A 17,304-nucleotide genomic window follows, 5' to 3' on the forward strand; every position below is an offset into this window, starting at 1 on the left:
TTACTTAATTTGATGTTAGAATCGGAATCAGGTTTGTTGCCAAGTAGGTTTACACATACAAATAATTTTCTGTGGTGTGTTTGTGCAAGCATAACTATATATATACATATATAAGCATGAGGGAAGGGATTGAGTAAAACATTGTAAATAACACTTAAGAATGGATTGTGCAAAGTATAGTAAGTCACAGGAAGTTAGTGCCAGATAGTAAAGTCTCAGGAGTGTAAATAGATAGATAGACAGACAGATGCATGGATGGATGGATGGATGGATGGATGGATGGATGGATAGATAGATAGATAGATAGATAGATAGCAGTGTTCGGCATATACGAACGCAAAAGAACGCATTCATTGAACACGTTCACTTTTATGAGAACGATGAACTGAAAGCAAGTCAATGACAAATAATGAATTTGAACGGTGAACAATATATATTGGTTGATTTTGGTCGTGCACTGATTGTACATCAAATTGCCCTTGAAGGATATTAAAGATTTTCTTTCATGGACAACTTTAGTTAATCACAAGCTGCACAAACCAGGCTAGAGCAGCAGAGGAACCCAGCAGCCAGCAGGGGGCAGCCTCAGGACATCACAGGAGATTGTGATTCTTGTAAGGCGTCCGACGAAAAGGTTAGAAAATACTGGGTTATTCTCTAACAATAGGTTTTTAAAGTATGTTAAATTATCCAGTATCTAAAAGCCAAAAATATTAAAGTAAATTTTAAGCAAGGCTGTCAAATATATGTAGTAAAGCAGAAAATATTTTGTCTGAAGTGTTTATGAAAAGCAGCATAAAATGATACGGGCACGCACACACGATGGTTTGTCCATCTTCTTATTGTGCTTAGTTCCTCTCGACGATCATCAGCCTGTGTTGCCTAGTCGGTAGAGGGAACGGCCTCAGACAAGCAAGACCTGGTTTCAAATCCCACCTTTAAGTTGGAAATAAAAAGAACATTGTAAATTTAATTTATCCTATTGATCTCAAAATGTCTTACACTACATTGAAATTAATTAAATATAAAACATGGTAAAATTTATTTTAAATTAAATTAAAAAAAAAAAAAAACTGCGCGCGTAATTCCTGCGCAATAGGCTTCTGCGCAGAAGGTGCGCAATGGGCTTCTGCGCAGAAGGTGCGCAATGGGCATCTGCGCAGAAGGTGCGCAATGGGCTTCTGCGCAGAAGGTGCGCAGTGGCCTTCTGCGCAGAAGGTGCGCAGTAGGCATCTGCGCAGAAGATGCGCAGTAGGCTTCTGCGCAGAAGGTGCGCAGTGGCCTTCTGCGCAGAAGGTGCGCACGCAGTTTTTTTTTTTTTTTTTTTATTTAATCAAAACAATTATATTTAATTTTTATATTTAATTTTATATTTAATTTTTTCATATTTGATTTTTCATCATCATGATTATTTATCCGCGCTGGTTCAGGTGTAAATGATGCTGATCTTTACAGGTGACTGACCTACGCAAGCCTGTAGTCACGTCATGATAAATCAGTCTCCTATGTCGCCTGTACCAGGAGCTGGGGCAGCACACTGGTTGTCTTGGCTCGCTGTCTGGCCGGTAACCAGCCGTCCGCTCCGTGAATAAGGAGGAGGAGATGTTTCTTTACTTGGAATGCGGCCACTTTATTTCTCGGATATACAACAGGAGCAACACTCGCGTCACCTTTAGGTGCTCCGTCACTTCTCGTTATACACACACGTTTAGCTTCTTTTCCCACAATACCCAGGTGCACTACGTCACACACTACAAACTTTCCTTAAAGGGGCAGGCCATACCTGCAACACAACAGTTCTGGTCTCATATACAGATGGCAAGAGAAAGCAGAGACGCAGACTCAGCAACTACACCCGAGATCCGATGCACCTTATTATTATCTGAGGGATTTTTACACACTGTCTGATAAAGATTCCGACAGTAAAGGTAAGGGGTAGTGATGGATGAGGTTTTCTTTAACAAGTTAAGTCTTTCATTCTCACTTTCCACCTTAAAACTATGAAATGAACTGAACTATGAACTAGTTCAGAAATTAAAAGGTGAACTATATGAACGTGAACTATTCATGTTTACTTGTATGAACTGAACTTTGAACTAGTTCATGAGAGGTGTGAACTTGCACAACACTGATAGATAGATAGATAGATAGATAGATAGATAGATAGATAGATAGATAGATAGATAGATAGATCATCTTCACCACCAACAATCAGACTGAACACTAGATGGCGCACTAACATAATGCCTGTAGTTATTAGCGGGGACAGAGCCTGGTGGGTTGAGAGCGTTAAGTTCGCTGATCCTTAACAAAGAGGAAACTTACCTTCAAGATTTACTTCTACTATTGATTTGTATATATTATTGATTTTAAAGGTTAAAGGTTAAAGGTTGAAGTGAAGCGTGTCTCCCGTCCTGCTCTGTGTGTACCGTAAATGGGCGTGGCTGCCGCACAACAACACAACAACAACAACGGCTCTGCTTCCGGTTGTTCTGGATGTAGCTGTCAGTCTCCAGCTTCTTTCTAACGAGGAACCGCTTCATCAGCAGGTCAGTGGCCTCACGTAGCCGCTGTGACTAACAACAGTGGCTTCCTGAGAGCTGTCAGCAGCCAGATGTGAAATAGAACCAGGGGGCGTCCACACGTTAGCCTCCTTTAGCCGCTAGCTGACGACTTGTGGGTTAGCTGAGTGGTTAGCTGCAGCGTTAGCTAACCAACTGTCACCCGGTGTGTACTTCGCTAACGCTGCTTTTTCCCTTGTCTGTGCGTGTGTGTTTAGCGTTAGCATGAGCGAAGGAGACGTGTTTCATGAGAAGCAAAGACTGGAGCTGTGCGCCATCCACGCACTGAACAACGTGCTCCAGGAGCGGGTGTTCACCAAGGAGACAGCCGATGACATCTGCAAACGGTAGGGAAGCAGCTGCACGACGTGTCGGTGTGTGGGACCAACACACCACACGTCTGAAGCACCAGTCAGATCACATGAAATAACCGTAGTTTCCCCCTCGACACACTGTTGTTCCCCAGCTCCATTTGTTGTTGTGCATCTCCTCACATTTCTTAATATTAACATTAGTAAATGTCCAATTTGTTTGCCAGTTAGTGGGAAACGTGGCTTTCTGCACAACGTTGTAATCTCCTGCATTTCGAATTAAATGCAGCTGATTGCACGTATTTCTATTGTTTCGTCCTCCCAATTCAAATCAATGGGAGTTGTCTAAATATGAGACCTGGCTCTATGTGTAACACAATGTAGTTTCAACAGCACCAGAAAACTGTCACCTCCAGAATGATCGTAGATTTGAATCGACACATCGTTTATATAGTTTCAACAACGACCTCACTAAGGGAGGAATTGTTTCAGGACTTTTGGAGCAAACTGCTTTAGTGAGTTGTTCTTAATAAACAGACAAATAACAGTTTATATCGTTCACTAAAGTTATTTAATAAAGACATAATAATAATTTATTTACAAATTGTTCCCCATGGAATTATGATTGTTTTACCTTTTATGCAGCAACTGAATGAATCTTCACAGTTACTGTTTGTGACACCACATGATTCTGCATTTGATCATTTAAGGAAGACCTGAGTTTATAAAAAAATTGATTTGATTATGTTACCTACGGTTTGATAATCGGTTTGAAAAAAAGATACAAATGTTTGAAATGAAACATTAACCTTCAGGGAAAAGTGAAGAGCACAGCACACAAGCCAAAAGTGTTGCCATTGTTAGGGAGGTTATTTACTAAATTAATTGACTATGGGACGAGGTGAGTCATGATCTGGGGCTCATGACCTCGGCTAAAGACAAGGCGAGATTATTTGTAAAGCACATTTAAACAGCATGCAACCCAATGTGCCTTCATGGAAAATATTTTCCTGTGGGAAAGCTTGTGACTCCAGGAACTCAAAGAACCTTTGTTTAAAACAAAGTATTTTATGAATAGAGGATGTCCTGAAAAAGAGTTTCATGAAATTGAAATTACAATGGATGACAGTTGACAGAACCCAAAGATATTCTCACAGGAGAGAACAGACAGAATGTGGTCATGATTCCCAGCAGCCCTTGCAGGAAGACTCCTTCCCACCGATGGACACTAAAACACTCTGTGGGTTTTGAGTTTAAAGTGTTTGGTCTGTTGCTCTCTCTTCGCAGGCTGGCTCCACAGTGTGTGGTGAACCCTCATCGGTCAGTGTTGGGCACGGGGAACTATGACGTCAACGTCATCATGGCAGCGCTACAGAGCAGGGACCTGGCTGCAGTGTGGTGGGACAAACGCAGGTGAGGGAGACACTGAGCCCTGTGATTAGAAAACTTTCTTTTCAGGAACGACAGGCCTGTCAGTTTTTTTGATTGTTGATTTGTTTGTTGACCTTTGTGTCTTAATCAAAGAACAGTCTTTTTGGATTCACAGCTAGATGAAGAGATACTTATTTCCATATATACGCTAACACTTTAATTCCATATTCACTATTACACTGGAAAATCATTAAGTGCAACCCAAGGGCATATTGCATTGCATATGTGCTCCAGGTTGAGGTAATGAACAGTTCATCATTAAATATCTCAATTCAAAGAATATAATCCACAGATAACTAGAATATCTAAAAGTGGAAGTTTTGTTTAATTCACTCTCTCTGTTTTTGAATGCAGGACGGTACAGAGCCTTTGCGTGTCGAAGGTCCAGGGCTTTATTCTTAACGTTCCATCGCGAGTATCGCTTGGGATCGTTTCCCTCCCGCTCCGCCGGCGGCACTGGCTCGCGGTTCGGCAAGTTAACGGGCAATACTACAACCTCGACTCCAAACTGAAGAGTCCCCTGTGTATCGGTGGAGAAGCAGAGCTACGGTAAGACTGTGTATCTACATCAGTGTGTGTGCGTGCCTCTGCTCTGAATTAGATTAAAACTTGGCGTTTGCTGCTTGAACCCTGACTCTGTCTCAGTGAGTGAGTCATCCCATACGAGTGGTCACATGAGGCTTAGCTCACTGTTTGTGTTTGGATGCTGCTCTCTGGTAATCTAAGAGCCTGTGTCCATGCTCTGTTAACCGTCTCCCTCCTGTCGTCTTTGTTCCAGCTCATTTCTCAGTGAACAGCTTTCTCAGGATGTGGCAGAGATGCTCCTGGTCGTCCAGCGGGACGTGGAGGAGGACAGTTCATGGTTGAACCCTGACAATCCCAATAATTGATGCCTTGGCCCCGGACACACCTCTTTCATTTTAGCATGGAAGAAAAACTCCTCTGGAAAAATGACTGACTGTTTTTTCTTTTTAAACGAACACCTCATTTCAAAAACCTCTTCAGGGAATGCACTAAAATACATTTAAGTATCTACAAATATACACACAGAGGGAGTTCCAAAGAGAAGCAGGGATGGGCGATTAATTCCTGAAATGAAGAACTGTTTTGATTGTAATAACTTTTGGAAAAAAAAACGTGTATTTGCACTCTCCTGCTATTGGTACGTTTGTTTGAGAGGGTGCATCTAAGCTAACAGGTCTGCAAGTTTGAAGCCAATGGGCGCGTTTGATGATACTTGACTTGAGACATACTGTGTAACTGAACTTTCACTGTTTTTGTGGTAGAAAAAATTGCAGACAGTGTTCGTGCATGATAATCTACATTCGCAGTAAAGATAACTGGACTTTGTTGATTAGTGTAAAAAGATTTGAATTTGCCAAGTAGGACATCACTGGACTGTTATTATCCAGATGCCAACAGTAGATCAGTATCTACAAGATTGTAAAGTGAAACTTATCAGTTAACTCTTAGCACCTGGGTGCACCATCTCTTCCCACGACCTTCGTTGTAGACTTTCTATGCACTACAGAGTTAGATTAGTTAGCACCGTTTGTCTTTGTGTGTGTTCATACAGGCACATGTTGTGTGAAGGTGTCAACTGCTGAGACGTTGAAGGACTATACCAGTGTCTTAGCATGTTTTCAACAACTTACTACTAATCAGTCACAACTTCAGACTTTGCTCAGAACTTTTGTTTCCCTTAATAGTTATTTATTTAATTTCTTACATTGTGGTGCAAGTTTTGTTGCTTTAGTGTGATGACAAGTCCTCACAGTAATGAAGCTTTGACAAATGTAATGTAATGTAACTAAACATGAGGGCTGGCAACTCAGGGCTGGGCAAGATAGAAATATTCGTATCAGTCAATTTGATAAATGTCACATTTTTATTTCTTTTAATTTTAAAGACAGATTTTTGCTCCTGAGTAAAGATTTAGTTTTTAAACTCTTTGTGAGCAGAGAATGACAAATACATAAATTTAAACCGCAGCTTTTAACCAGTGGTTGTTAGTAAAATTACTTTTTAAAATATTAAATCCACCTGATTAGTTGTAAGTTGTTGAGTTAAACCTGTAAGAGCCATGGTGCTGTGACTGTGTGTAGCCTTAATGTTTGTACCTTGTATCTCTTGTTGATCTCTTGTTGATCTATGCATATCCAAAAGAAAAGGAGCACCGTCTCCGGTTCTCACTAGTGACTAACTCGCACCTCAGAAGCTCAGAGGTTCATTATATTGAAGCTTATTTATATTAAACCGTGACCTCCTCTTTTCAGTATGAATCTGTTATAACGCATGTTGTGTGTGCGTGTGCGTTTCTTGTAGACATGATGGAGACCAGTGTCGGGTTATTGAAGTTATTTTTATTTATATTAGACTCTTGAGTGTAAAAGGATGCCATTCAAAAGGAGCATTGATAACCATACAAACTCAATTCAAGGGGTTAACAAGGGCAGTTGGCGAAGAAGGGAGATTCAATGAAATCTCCAACGTACCATACCATATATACATAAAACATCTTGGAGAGATCTCAGAAGCCCAATGCTATACATAGTTATTATTGCTAGTTACGGTAGGGCTACTGCAGCACCAGTAGCAAGAATCATATTGCTATGTACCTTGTGTCATTGCATGGGATTTGTAGTTCTCCACTCTGTGGACTTGAGTGGCAGTTCTCCATTCAATCGTTAAAACGGGGTCTTGATAGCCCTCAAGTATTTTTTTTAAGAGCAAAGGTTCTTGATTTTTCAGATATTATAGACAGTGAGATATACAGAATACCATAAGGTAATACAAGGAAAATACAGAATTGCCACCTATAAAAAGTAATAAAAAAAATATTAGAACCAAGTGAGGGAACTGCATAACCATTCACAGAAAAAAATGTGTCATGTTGCTACGTGCCAGTACTTTTTTTTTCTACAACAATATTTATATAAAAACTTGAAAATAAAAGCGGTGGTACTGATACATTTAAGAATATAAAACTACAACGTAGTAACGTCATTACCTTTCTGACTTGCCTCACCACTGTTCACAGTTTACACAGAGTTCGACCAGACAAGGGGAAAGAATTTAGACCAAGACCACTTGGTTCTTTGCACAGCCATCCCTAAACCAGCATCACCACTGTCGGTGCAATCAACCGTCCCGTTAGACCCGTTTATTTTAAGTGCTTTCAACAATGATAATAATAATAATAATAATAATATTCAGTGGTACTGACATTACGCACTTTGAATTCACACCTAGCATTCATTTTATTTAGATTAGTTTCTTTTTCATTTCAGTAAAGTGTCCATTCATATGAAAACTAAACATATTTTTTTCTATACATTTCCTAACAAAAATAATAGTAATAATAATAATCAACGTGAATACAGGTTCCTCGAATGGGCGGGGTTGGGGTGTGATTGACCTCCCCCGTAACCAGTCAGCATGCTGGGAGAGTACTGTACTTCCAGAAAACACGACGAGAGACGGTCCAAAGATGAATTGAGACAAATAATAAAGAAAGAAGAGAAGAATGTAAGTTAATCAGGCAACATCACCTCTGAAAGAAAGAACACAGAACATTTTTCTCTCACTATCTGACCAACATGGAATTAGAAAAATCTTTTAGATTTTAAAACTTATCAATTCAAACTCAAGGGAGAAGGAGACGTAGAAGTTCTTGATCTGGCTCTCCTTCAATCCATCCTCAAAAAGTCACTAATTACAGTTTAGTCCGCTGAATAGCTTTTTTCCCCGGCATGCAACCACATCTCATGGTCTTCCTCAGCCAGTTTAGTTTGCTCAGTTGTCAAGGATGTAGCTAAGTCCATCTGACCCCATCCATCCATCCATCCATCCATCCATCCATCCATCCATCATCTATACCAATCCCAGCTGGCTTTGGGCGAGAGGCAGGGTTACCCCCATGGACATGACAACAGTGTTCTACAGGGTCAGTATCTACGTCATTTAACTGAAAATGATGTGATAACATGTCATCATGTAAAGGAGAACCGGTTGTAGCTCCATAATCTGGAAGAACCATGAGATGCAACTGAGAAAAAAGCCAGTAAGGGGACACTGTCTTTTTTTCCTTCTTTAAGATCAAAAATCAAAAAATTGTTTTATTCATTAAAACAGTTTTTGGTCATTTTATTCATTAAAATGGCCAGATAGTGATAATACAAGTCAAAATCATGTTAGTATCAAAAGTTAATTGGTGACAGAGAAAAGACAAGTTGATATTTTGGGACATTTTGAATCGTGTGATAAAAACGAACAAAAGGCCAGCTCTCAGGGTCCTGCGAGGTCGAAACCCCCCCCACCACGTTAGTCCGTCTGATACTGATTACTGAAGCGAGCGTGTGCACTAACAGCCGCGATAAAGTGCTGCCAAAGGTACAGAGGAACTCACAGAGGGGGGTGGGGACTGCCTTTCAGTCAAGGGTAGGCTCTCATAGCCAGGGTTGCCATTGGAGGAAACGTTTGGAGTCCTGTATAGAGATAGAAAGAGACAACGACAGAAGAGAGGGGGGAAAGGAGGAAATGGAGGATGAAGGGGAGAGAGGGAGTAGGGGCGAGACACATCGAGAAAGACAGAGGGGAGCGGGGAACCGCGGGGTGACGGGAGCCAAGGATAGGCAACAGGAAACAAGGAGAAAGTGGTTAGAAATATAGTGCGGAAATACACAGCACTCAGTTTAACTAGTAGTACCACTGTTGCTCAAGCAGCAGCAGGCGTACAGTCCACTCCCGACTCCTGATGCACTGCAGGATTTATACAATAATCTGCAATTACATGCATTTAGAGCTGGGTGTGACCCACCAGTCCCATTTCTGCCATAACCTTGTTCTCCTAATGAATCTGTTTATCTGCACAATAAACCCCAGAAAGCTTTTAGAGCAATCCTGAGCAGTCGCCATCTCGGAGGAGTGGACTGTATTGTTCCTGTTCTGCTGAGTTTCTGAGTCAGTGTCGTGTTTGTGTTTGTTAATACTGGATGTGGGAGTTTCAGGATGATCTGCCGGCATTAGAAGAGGAAGTTAACTAGTTCGAGATTAGGTAGCACTAACTAAGCTGGGAAGCTTTGACAAGAGAGAGAGAAAGGGATAGAACGTAAAAAGATGAGAAAACAGAGAGTGAGGAGGTGGGAGAACCAAGGAGGATCGTGGAAGAGAGAAGCAGCAGGACAGATGCAGAGAAATAACCTGAGAGATGTTGGACACCACAGTGAGGAGACGGATGAGAGCGATGCAGGAGGCCGTGGAGGGGCTGGGTTGGGGTGGGGGGGGGGTTACCTATAGTCAACCTGAGCCTCACAGCGCCGGAGTGTTTACGACACAAGCAGTAGTCTACTGCCTTTTCGGAGACAGGGCGCCATTTGAGACGAGTCCGTGAAATGACCGAGCGGCCTACATCGTCTGTCCTGAAACACTCGACAGACGGAGAGACAGACACACAGACAGACAGACAGACCTCTGGAGTTGTGTCTGTTTCTCTGCCTACACTGACGTCCATATTGACCTGTCTGTGTGTCTGTCTGCAATGCATGTGCTGAGCCTGATGAGCTCTGTGGATTTGGACTAATCCTACATGGACCATATATGTATAAATATATCCTATATAGACAAAAGCATGTAAACCTAGCTGACTACACTGCACTGATATTATTTCCATATACAGATGCATTATGTCTAACATCTGTTGTGTCTGTCATCAGTAGAGATGTGTCTGTTCTGAGAGGAAACTTTGAGAGATTTCCAGATAAAAAGATTATGTGTCTGCTCAAAAGTATCTCAACAGTTCTGGGTCAGTCTCTATGTGTTGTTCACGTGTTCTCTGTGTTGTGAATCTACACCCTGGACCTGTTACAATCCCTGATCCTGCATCAGTACTAAAGTTGCCCACAGGTGCAGATCTCAAAAAGAAAAAGCACAAACTGCATCCAAGGGCAACTTCCTCCCTCCTCTTGTAACATCTGGGACGTTCTGTCTGTCTGTCTGTCTGTCTGTGTGTCTGTGGGTCTGTGTTACTCACGGGAGGGGCGGCGCACTAGAAAACGGGGGTGTCCACCCGGCCCCCGGGTAATTATAGAAGGGGGCCATGGCCCCTCGCTGAGACCCCGAGGCCGTCTGTCTACGTGCCTGATGGGAGGTGAAGGGGTCCTCACTCTCGCTGTCCGAGTCTTCGTACTCCTCTGATTCACTGTCATTGTCCAGGAGAGAGAGAGAAAGCGATGTGAGAGAGAGCAAAGGAATGATGTGTCTTCATACCAAGCTGTATTCATTACTATAGTTACATGGTACTTAATATCTTTAAATTAAAATACATCTTAAAATAAAGCTGTATTTATTCTCTCGGCCTATCATCTTGATTGGTCAGACACTTACATTCAAAGCAAACGTGCATCAGATGAAGACTTCAAATGGATTTTCCATCATCAACCTGCTGATCTACACAAACTGCAGAAGCAGCACCGATCACAAACCACCTTTTCTCGCTCTGAGTTCTGGTGGATTTCAGCAAATCTGGAACAAGTTGCTTCATATCCACACTCTGCAGATACAACAGACCTGAGCTACTGCTGCAAACCCCTGGTGCTAAACTGTCCAAAGCAAATGTGTCTAAAAATGGATTAAGGAGAATCCAACATTCAGCTGTTAGGGGTCAATTTTATGTAATTCTATCATATTACTAGTATATTGTACTTGAGCTAGACAGCAATCCTACACACTAGGTTTCATTTGATATTTTTCAAGGATAAATTGGACAACTAAGTATTAGATCAGTATGTTTCTGCGTCATATGCCAAACAGCATGATATAACATGCAGAACCTCAAGCTTTCATGAATAGAGGCATGTAAGATAAGACGATTCTTCATTATTCTCCCAATGGAGAAATCTTCTGTGTTGCAGCACCAAAGAGGTTGAAAATAGACATTAAACACAATATAATAAATACGATATAAATAATGTATAAAGTGTAAACGCTGTATACAGCGTACAGTATATTCCTTCTAACACCCTGGGAAAAGATGGACTTATTTCTTCTATATTTAAGGCAGGCAATTCATGGTGGAGTTTGTAAATACAAATTCCCTACTTATCTTTATTTATACATTGCAGTTCATATGATATATATTAATATCAGTTTATCTAGCTATGCACAAACACACACATTGACAGTCCCTCTCTCACCTGGGGAAGCTCCTCCAGGCACCGGGCAGAGAGCAGAGGATGGCAGTGAAGGCCAGAGCAGAGAGGAAGGAGTACAGGGAGAGGTAGAGCAATCCCTCCATGCCATCATAGCACAGGCCTTTCAGTGAATCGATGTAGTCCTACAAGAGAGGAGCAGAAACAAAAAGGAATGAGTGATGATAAAAAGAAGCAGTGGCGTGGTAATTTATAATTTTTTGTAAAAATAGATTATTCCTATACCTTATTCAGACCCCTGCAGTTCAGCAGAGCCACCAGCTGATGGAAGTTGCCCTCTGTGGAGTTGAGTATCTGTTGAACCTCCCTCAGGGATTTCTGTCGTGACAAAAACATTTTGTGAGATTATGTGAGAAAAATCGTGTGTTTCGAGTGAAATTGCGTGTTTAAGTCGGAACGTACCTCAGCTTTGGGGAACTGTGTGAGAGAGTTTCTGTCCAGATTGGAGAGGTGTGTGTGGATGTTTGACAGCGCCCTCTGAGACTGGGTCAGCACCTGAACACGACAACCAGTGGAATTTGAGTCCTTTATTTAGCTTTATTCCTCAAATATACAATTAATATGCAGAGTGTCGCTATTTAACTTCATTTGAGGACAGGACGCACAGCTACACACAAAAAATGCATTTAACCATGTATGAACAAGTCTGACATTAACTCTCTCATGTGAGATGAGAGTCAGTTAAGGTCTGTGTTGTAACATGGTATATATACATGATAAGACATTTTGCTTTTATATATATGCTTCAAACACTGATACAATTCTCCATTTATGCTAGACACCGTACTTCCCTCATAGAGGTTTGAAATATCTTTATTTTATTGACTGATTGATTGATTGGCTGACATGTGACTGACTATATTTACATGGACAACAATGTTCCAATAATGACACGATTAAGCCAGTAGTCTGAATTAGTCTCCGCTGGATGAGCAATAATCAAATTAAGACATGTGGAGTATTCTGACCGTATAGTTGCATTATGTCTTAATTGCATTATTACATCCTGTTGGAGTTTTACTGCATTTTCGGACAAACCAACACGCTTGACGACGCAAGTACTAGGAAATAATTTTGAAGTTAGTGATAATCTGAGGATTCTCTATAAAATGTCAAAAGGAACATGAATGGAATATCTGATCAGCAGCAGTGATGTCAGAATATGTTCAGTAGTCAGATCATTGGTTTCTGTGTAAACATGGTGGCGTTACCTGCTGGAATGGACTGTTCATGCGCCTGCCGCAGGTCAGGTAATAATCCAACACATCTGAATGGCCAAACAAAACAAAACACCAGCACACAACACGTCAGCGCACAATAGAAACATTTAACTGTCATTATATTGACTTCTGCTGACATATGTACAATCGAGTGCACGGCAGCTCGCTCTTCCAGAGATTGCTGCTGCTCTGGCACTGGGGGGGGGGGGGGGGGGGCTCTGTACCTGAGCTGGTCCCAGTGTTGAAGTTGGTGGAGTTGAGGACAAATGTATTTGGGTCCGTGCAGAAGTCACTGAGAGCCTGGCGATGAAGAAGAGTGACAGGAGGAGTGAAGAAGGATGACAGGAGAGGAATAAGACAGCGAGAGAGAGAGAGAGAGAGAGAGAGAGGGTGGGAGAAAATGATCACAAGGGAAAAGTTAGCAGACACACTGACCGACTGACATATTTACCACTTCAAGTATCTGACAGCAGCTCACAGTGTAGTGACAGTTATCGATCAGCCTGCATCGCACTGTCCAGGATAAAACTGGGCTCCTCTTTCCATGAGATCATCACTCATACACTCTGTCCAATATTCCTGTTGACCTCCTTTTCCAAATCCCGCCTATACGTCGTTGTAGCCTACTTTTTGCAGAGGAAGCATTCAGTTCAGGGACAATGATTCACACTCGGGCTGAAGTCGCCCCACCAGGAGAGGGAGCGAGAGCCACACGATGGAGGCCGACAGAGCCTGAGACAGAACAGAGCGGGCAGGCTCGCAGCTGGCCCATTGTTTCTCCGTAAATGACCGGGGACAGAGCAGCTCTGTCCGGACCCACAGGCCTTGGGACATCTCCCGCCAGCTCCACATGACACAGAGGACTCTTAAAAAACGTGCAGCGGAGCAGAAAAACAGCCATTTACCCCATCACACCCCTAAACCCCCAGACCGAAACAGTCTCCCCTTCACAGAGCACCAGCAAACTCCCCAGTGAAAGTGGACATTAAACTTCTCTCTGTGTTCTTTGTTCTCCATAAATGTCACTGTGCTGAAAGAGGCTGCGTTGTCCGGACTCTGGTGGTGTTGGGGGACTTTCAGCTGAACATGGTCCAAGGACATGTTTGAGATTTTTATTTGAACAGGATGACATTCACACTTGGGCCTCCTTGTCCACTCTGTCCAAGGCCTCGAGGGGCCTGGGAAGAGTTGCAGCCGCAAGCTTTACAGTGCTGATGGAAAGCTGATGGTCTCTCTCTCTCTTTCTCGCTCTCCGTCTCTCTCCTTCTCTCTCTCCCTTTCACTTTAGCTCGCTCTGTCTCTCAAACCGATCTCTCTCTCGATGCACTCTCCCGCTCCTCCTCTCCCCTTCCTCACTCTCGCTGAAAGGCCCCTCTCTTCATCTTCTATCTTTGCTTCTCGGAGCCAAACGCCCACACACTTGGAAACACACTTACATGAAAAACCCGCACTTTTGCGCACAAACACACTTTGTACGCAAACGCTCTCATGGACACGCGCATTGAATCTTTAATCTCTGCCCCATTTTCCTGCCATTTTGGTCTTCTGCCACGACTGCAGTGTTCCTGGGGAGGCAGCTCTTTTCACAATGGGCACAATGGGCACAGAAATCACACACAAACACACACACACACGCACACACACACACACACGCACATACACACACAAACACACACACACATCACGGGTCAGCCTCTTAAAGCTCTCTTCCCTCAGCTGTGGTCCTCCAATCCCTCCCATGACAGCCCCATTCACTTCCTCTTCCTCCCTCCCTCCAGTCCTGGCCCTGCTCACCATCCCAGCCTCACTGGGTCTACTCACCACTACAGTGGCCGTCTCCAGGCCCAGGGAGCCCCAGCTTAGGAACAGAGCCAGCCATGCCAGCACGGTCATCCTGTGGGAGAACAACACAAACTCTTCAGCCAAGAGGACACCATGATCTCCAGCTCAGTCCAATGCTGTATGGTTTGTTGGTCTGAAGATACAAGTGTGTGTGTCTGTGTGTGTGTGTGTGTGTGTGTACTCACAGGATGAGCAGCCAGCGGGCTTGCTTGGCCAGTCCCAGCAGGATGAACAGACACACTATGAGGTCAAGCAGCAGCAGCAACACGTATGACAGCCACCTGTGATAAACAAACACATGCAACATACATGGACAAGGTTATTCTCAACAGGAGACACAGTTGTCTGGTGAAAACAGACAATGCTTTTTGTCGCCCACAGCTTTTAACTTTATTCCACAGCTTTCTAATCACACCAACTGATGACTTAGATTCTCTTTATTTTATTAAACATGGTTACAACTTGTATATCACTGCTTTGCTTTTTGTTGTACAACTGTGCACACACATGCACAAAACAAACTACCATAAACAAAGGGGCTAAATGTTGTTATCAGAGTTCATGCTATTTTATGCCACAGGGAATTAATTCAGTAGGAACTAAACTTTTCTTTTAATCTATATGGTCTATAGTTTTCTTTTGTTTTCTTATTGTAGCAAATACTTGTCGTAAACATTATTCTCACAGTGATAGTTGTTTTTTAGATTTCCTCCACCTCAGACCAGATGGTTCCATGAGGGTATAGTTGAAACCTATTATAGTCGATTGCAATTTTGCTAAACTGCAACTGTAGCTTTTTTGTTATGAAGTACAGTTTCTATTTTGCTGGAGCATGAAACATGAAGTCTTCAGGGATATCTAGGTAAGAATTAAGGACTAACTGGATTTAATGTACAGTATCAAACTCCAGCCAAAACATGGTATCCCCATTGACATAGTAAACATATCTACACTCTACACTGATAAAAGCACATATGCAAATAATAAAAAAATAGCTGCTTCTACATTCAGCCGGGGTCCTGATGTAGAGTGTACTGATTCTCTGTGACACCGCTGTGACACTGCTGTGACTGACTGGGACTCGTGAACGGAACTTTTATTATTGTGACACATGTGTTTTACTGTTATGACAAATCAAAATGTCAAAAAGGCCTATGGGTGTGTTATTAGTCAGCTACAACATACAGTTTATGAGTGCACTAAAGACAGATTCAAAATATATGTTGCCATGTTTCTCCTTTTTTTTTTTTAGACGTGTCTCTTTAAAGAAGAATAAACCTTCCAGCCCCTTCAGTCATGTTCCCATGCAGAATCAAAACAGCTGAGATGTGTCATATTATTAATCAGACTTTAATAACACTGCAGATCTGAAAAAAAGTTTATTTATGTGTCTATCAAACAAACAAAACAAATTACATTCACTCAGCCTGTGGTCTGCTGGAAGAAGATTTAGTTTGTATCTTTTTGTTCCTTTGATGTTTGAGATGAGTCAGACACAAAAGTCCTCTCGGTGAGGTCAGGGAGGTTGTGTGGTCGGGAGGAGGTTTGTGTGTTTGCAGTCTGTTGATGGGAAGCAGGTCTTTTATATTATAACCCACTGACATTAAATAGGATATACTACATTTGTGGGCTTTTACTAATCAATTAAAGTGTCTTCATTATGGGATATGGAAGATAAAAGCCTCCCGTCAAGCCTTTACATGCACGAACGCTTTGTCGTTTTTGAGGAATGAAAAAGTTTCCACTGCATTACCCAAACAAATGGATCTTAATAAACATGCAGTATTTATGAGAGTGTGGGGCGGACAGTTTCCTCAGACTCATGCAGCGCTGTGAGCAGGGGTGTGGCTGCACTGACACACACAGTTTATTATCCATCGAACGCCTCTGTGTGTGAAATCTACTCTATTTTACCTTCTCATGCTTCTGCAGAACAAACGACAATTTCCCATGTCTCGATGTGACGTAAATGCTTGAAATGGAAAATTTTACATTTGAGTGTTAGCGGGGCTCTAAATGTCGTAAACAAAGATTGTCTCATTAGAAGAAGAAAAAAGATAAAAATGAACTCCCTCCGTCTTTAAGAAGGATCATTATGTCTTTCACAATCACCAAAGGAAAGAGGAAGATTTTATTTGGAAAAACTAATAAATGTCAAATTGGAAACAGCGGAAGAACATTAACAGTTATAAACTGGGAGATGCCTTACTGCCAATGTTCGCTGTCGTTCGTGAAGCAATAACCCTCGTTTCTGATTGCAAAATCTCAAGGATTAATGTTTCTTTGTTTATTCTCTCGAAAACCAATACACACATTACACTAGGACAAATACAAATAATTATTCAATAAAATGGTTCATTTCAGAGGTCGGCTGTTTCCTAATAATTTCCAAGGACATTTTCTGGAAACAACTATTAAATAAGTTTTCTGTTGCATGAACTCAACTCAGATATTTGTGTAAAGTTCACATAACTAATTCAGCACTATCTCTATTGTATTCTAACTAGCATCAAATCGTATTGTTCTTTACTGGAATTTACTTTGAAACTTTGAGGGAATTAATTGAAAATTTTGGACCATTCAATTAATTGAATTGTAGCTGAAATGAATGACCATGTATTTTGATGCATATTGGGTCTTCTACTTAGACACACAATGTTGGCACATGGGGGAATCTGTCCACGTGGACTGCGGCCTCACCTGTAGTCTTCATTGACCATCAGTGTGTTGG

General features: G+C 42.0%; 2 protein-coding genes across 2 annotated transcripts in view; one reads left to right on the top strand and one right to left on the bottom strand.

Moving 5' to 3' along the window:
• Window positions 1–2,252: 2,252 nt before the first annotated feature.
• josd2 (Josephin domain containing 2) lies at window positions 2,253–6,599 on the top strand. The gene is made up of 5 exons (XM_053432134.1): window positions 2,253–2,549; window positions 2,780–2,908; window positions 4,160–4,285; window positions 4,658–4,852; window positions 5,082–6,599. Exons 2-5 carry the CDS (start codon window positions 2,787–2,789, stop codon window positions 5,191–5,193), a joined length of 555 nt encoding a protein of 184 aa, XP_053288109.1. The 5' UTR covers window positions 2,253–2,549; window positions 2,780–2,786; the 3' UTR covers window positions 5,194–6,599.
• Window positions 6,600–6,654: 55 nt separating this feature from the next.
• The window catches only part of ttyh1 (tweety family member 1), a gene marked incomplete in the record, with an annotated part of 19,461 nt that continues 8,811 nt past the window's right edge, over window positions 6,655–17,304 (bottom strand). The window contains 10 exon segments of the mRNA XM_053432107.1: window positions 6,655–7,755; window positions 8,712–8,790; window positions 10,335–10,502; window positions 11,497–11,636; window positions 11,737–11,829; window positions 11,914–12,006; window positions 12,723–12,778; window positions 12,956–13,031; window positions 14,553–14,625; window positions 14,759–14,854. Coding sequence (XP_053288082.1) covers window positions 7,672–7,755; window positions 8,712–8,790; window positions 10,335–10,502; window positions 11,497–11,636; window positions 11,737–11,829; window positions 11,914–12,006; window positions 12,723–12,778; window positions 12,956–13,031; window positions 14,553–14,625; window positions 14,759–14,854 — 958 coding nt within the window.

The sequence above is a fragment of the Pleuronectes platessa genome, chromosome 10, assembly GCF_947347685.1.
Source record: "Pleuronectes platessa chromosome 10, fPlePla1.1, whole genome shotgun sequence".
NCBI lineage: Eukaryota > Metazoa > Chordata > Actinopteri > Pleuronectiformes > Pleuronectidae > Pleuronectes > Pleuronectes platessa.

Coding starts and splice junctions, on each gene's coding strand:
- josd2 (XM_053432134.1), top strand. CDS start 2,787: ATGAGCGAAGGAGACGTGTTTCATGAGAAGCAAAGACTGGAGCTGTGC. Junction 2,909..4,159: donor GCCGATGACATCTGCAAACG/GTAGGGAAGCAG, acceptor CTCTCTTCGCAG/GCTGGCTCCACAGTGTGTGG. Junction 4,853..5,081: donor GGTGGAGAAGCAGAGCTACG/GTAAGACTGTGT, acceptor TCTTTGTTCCAG/CTCATTTCTCAGTGAACAGC.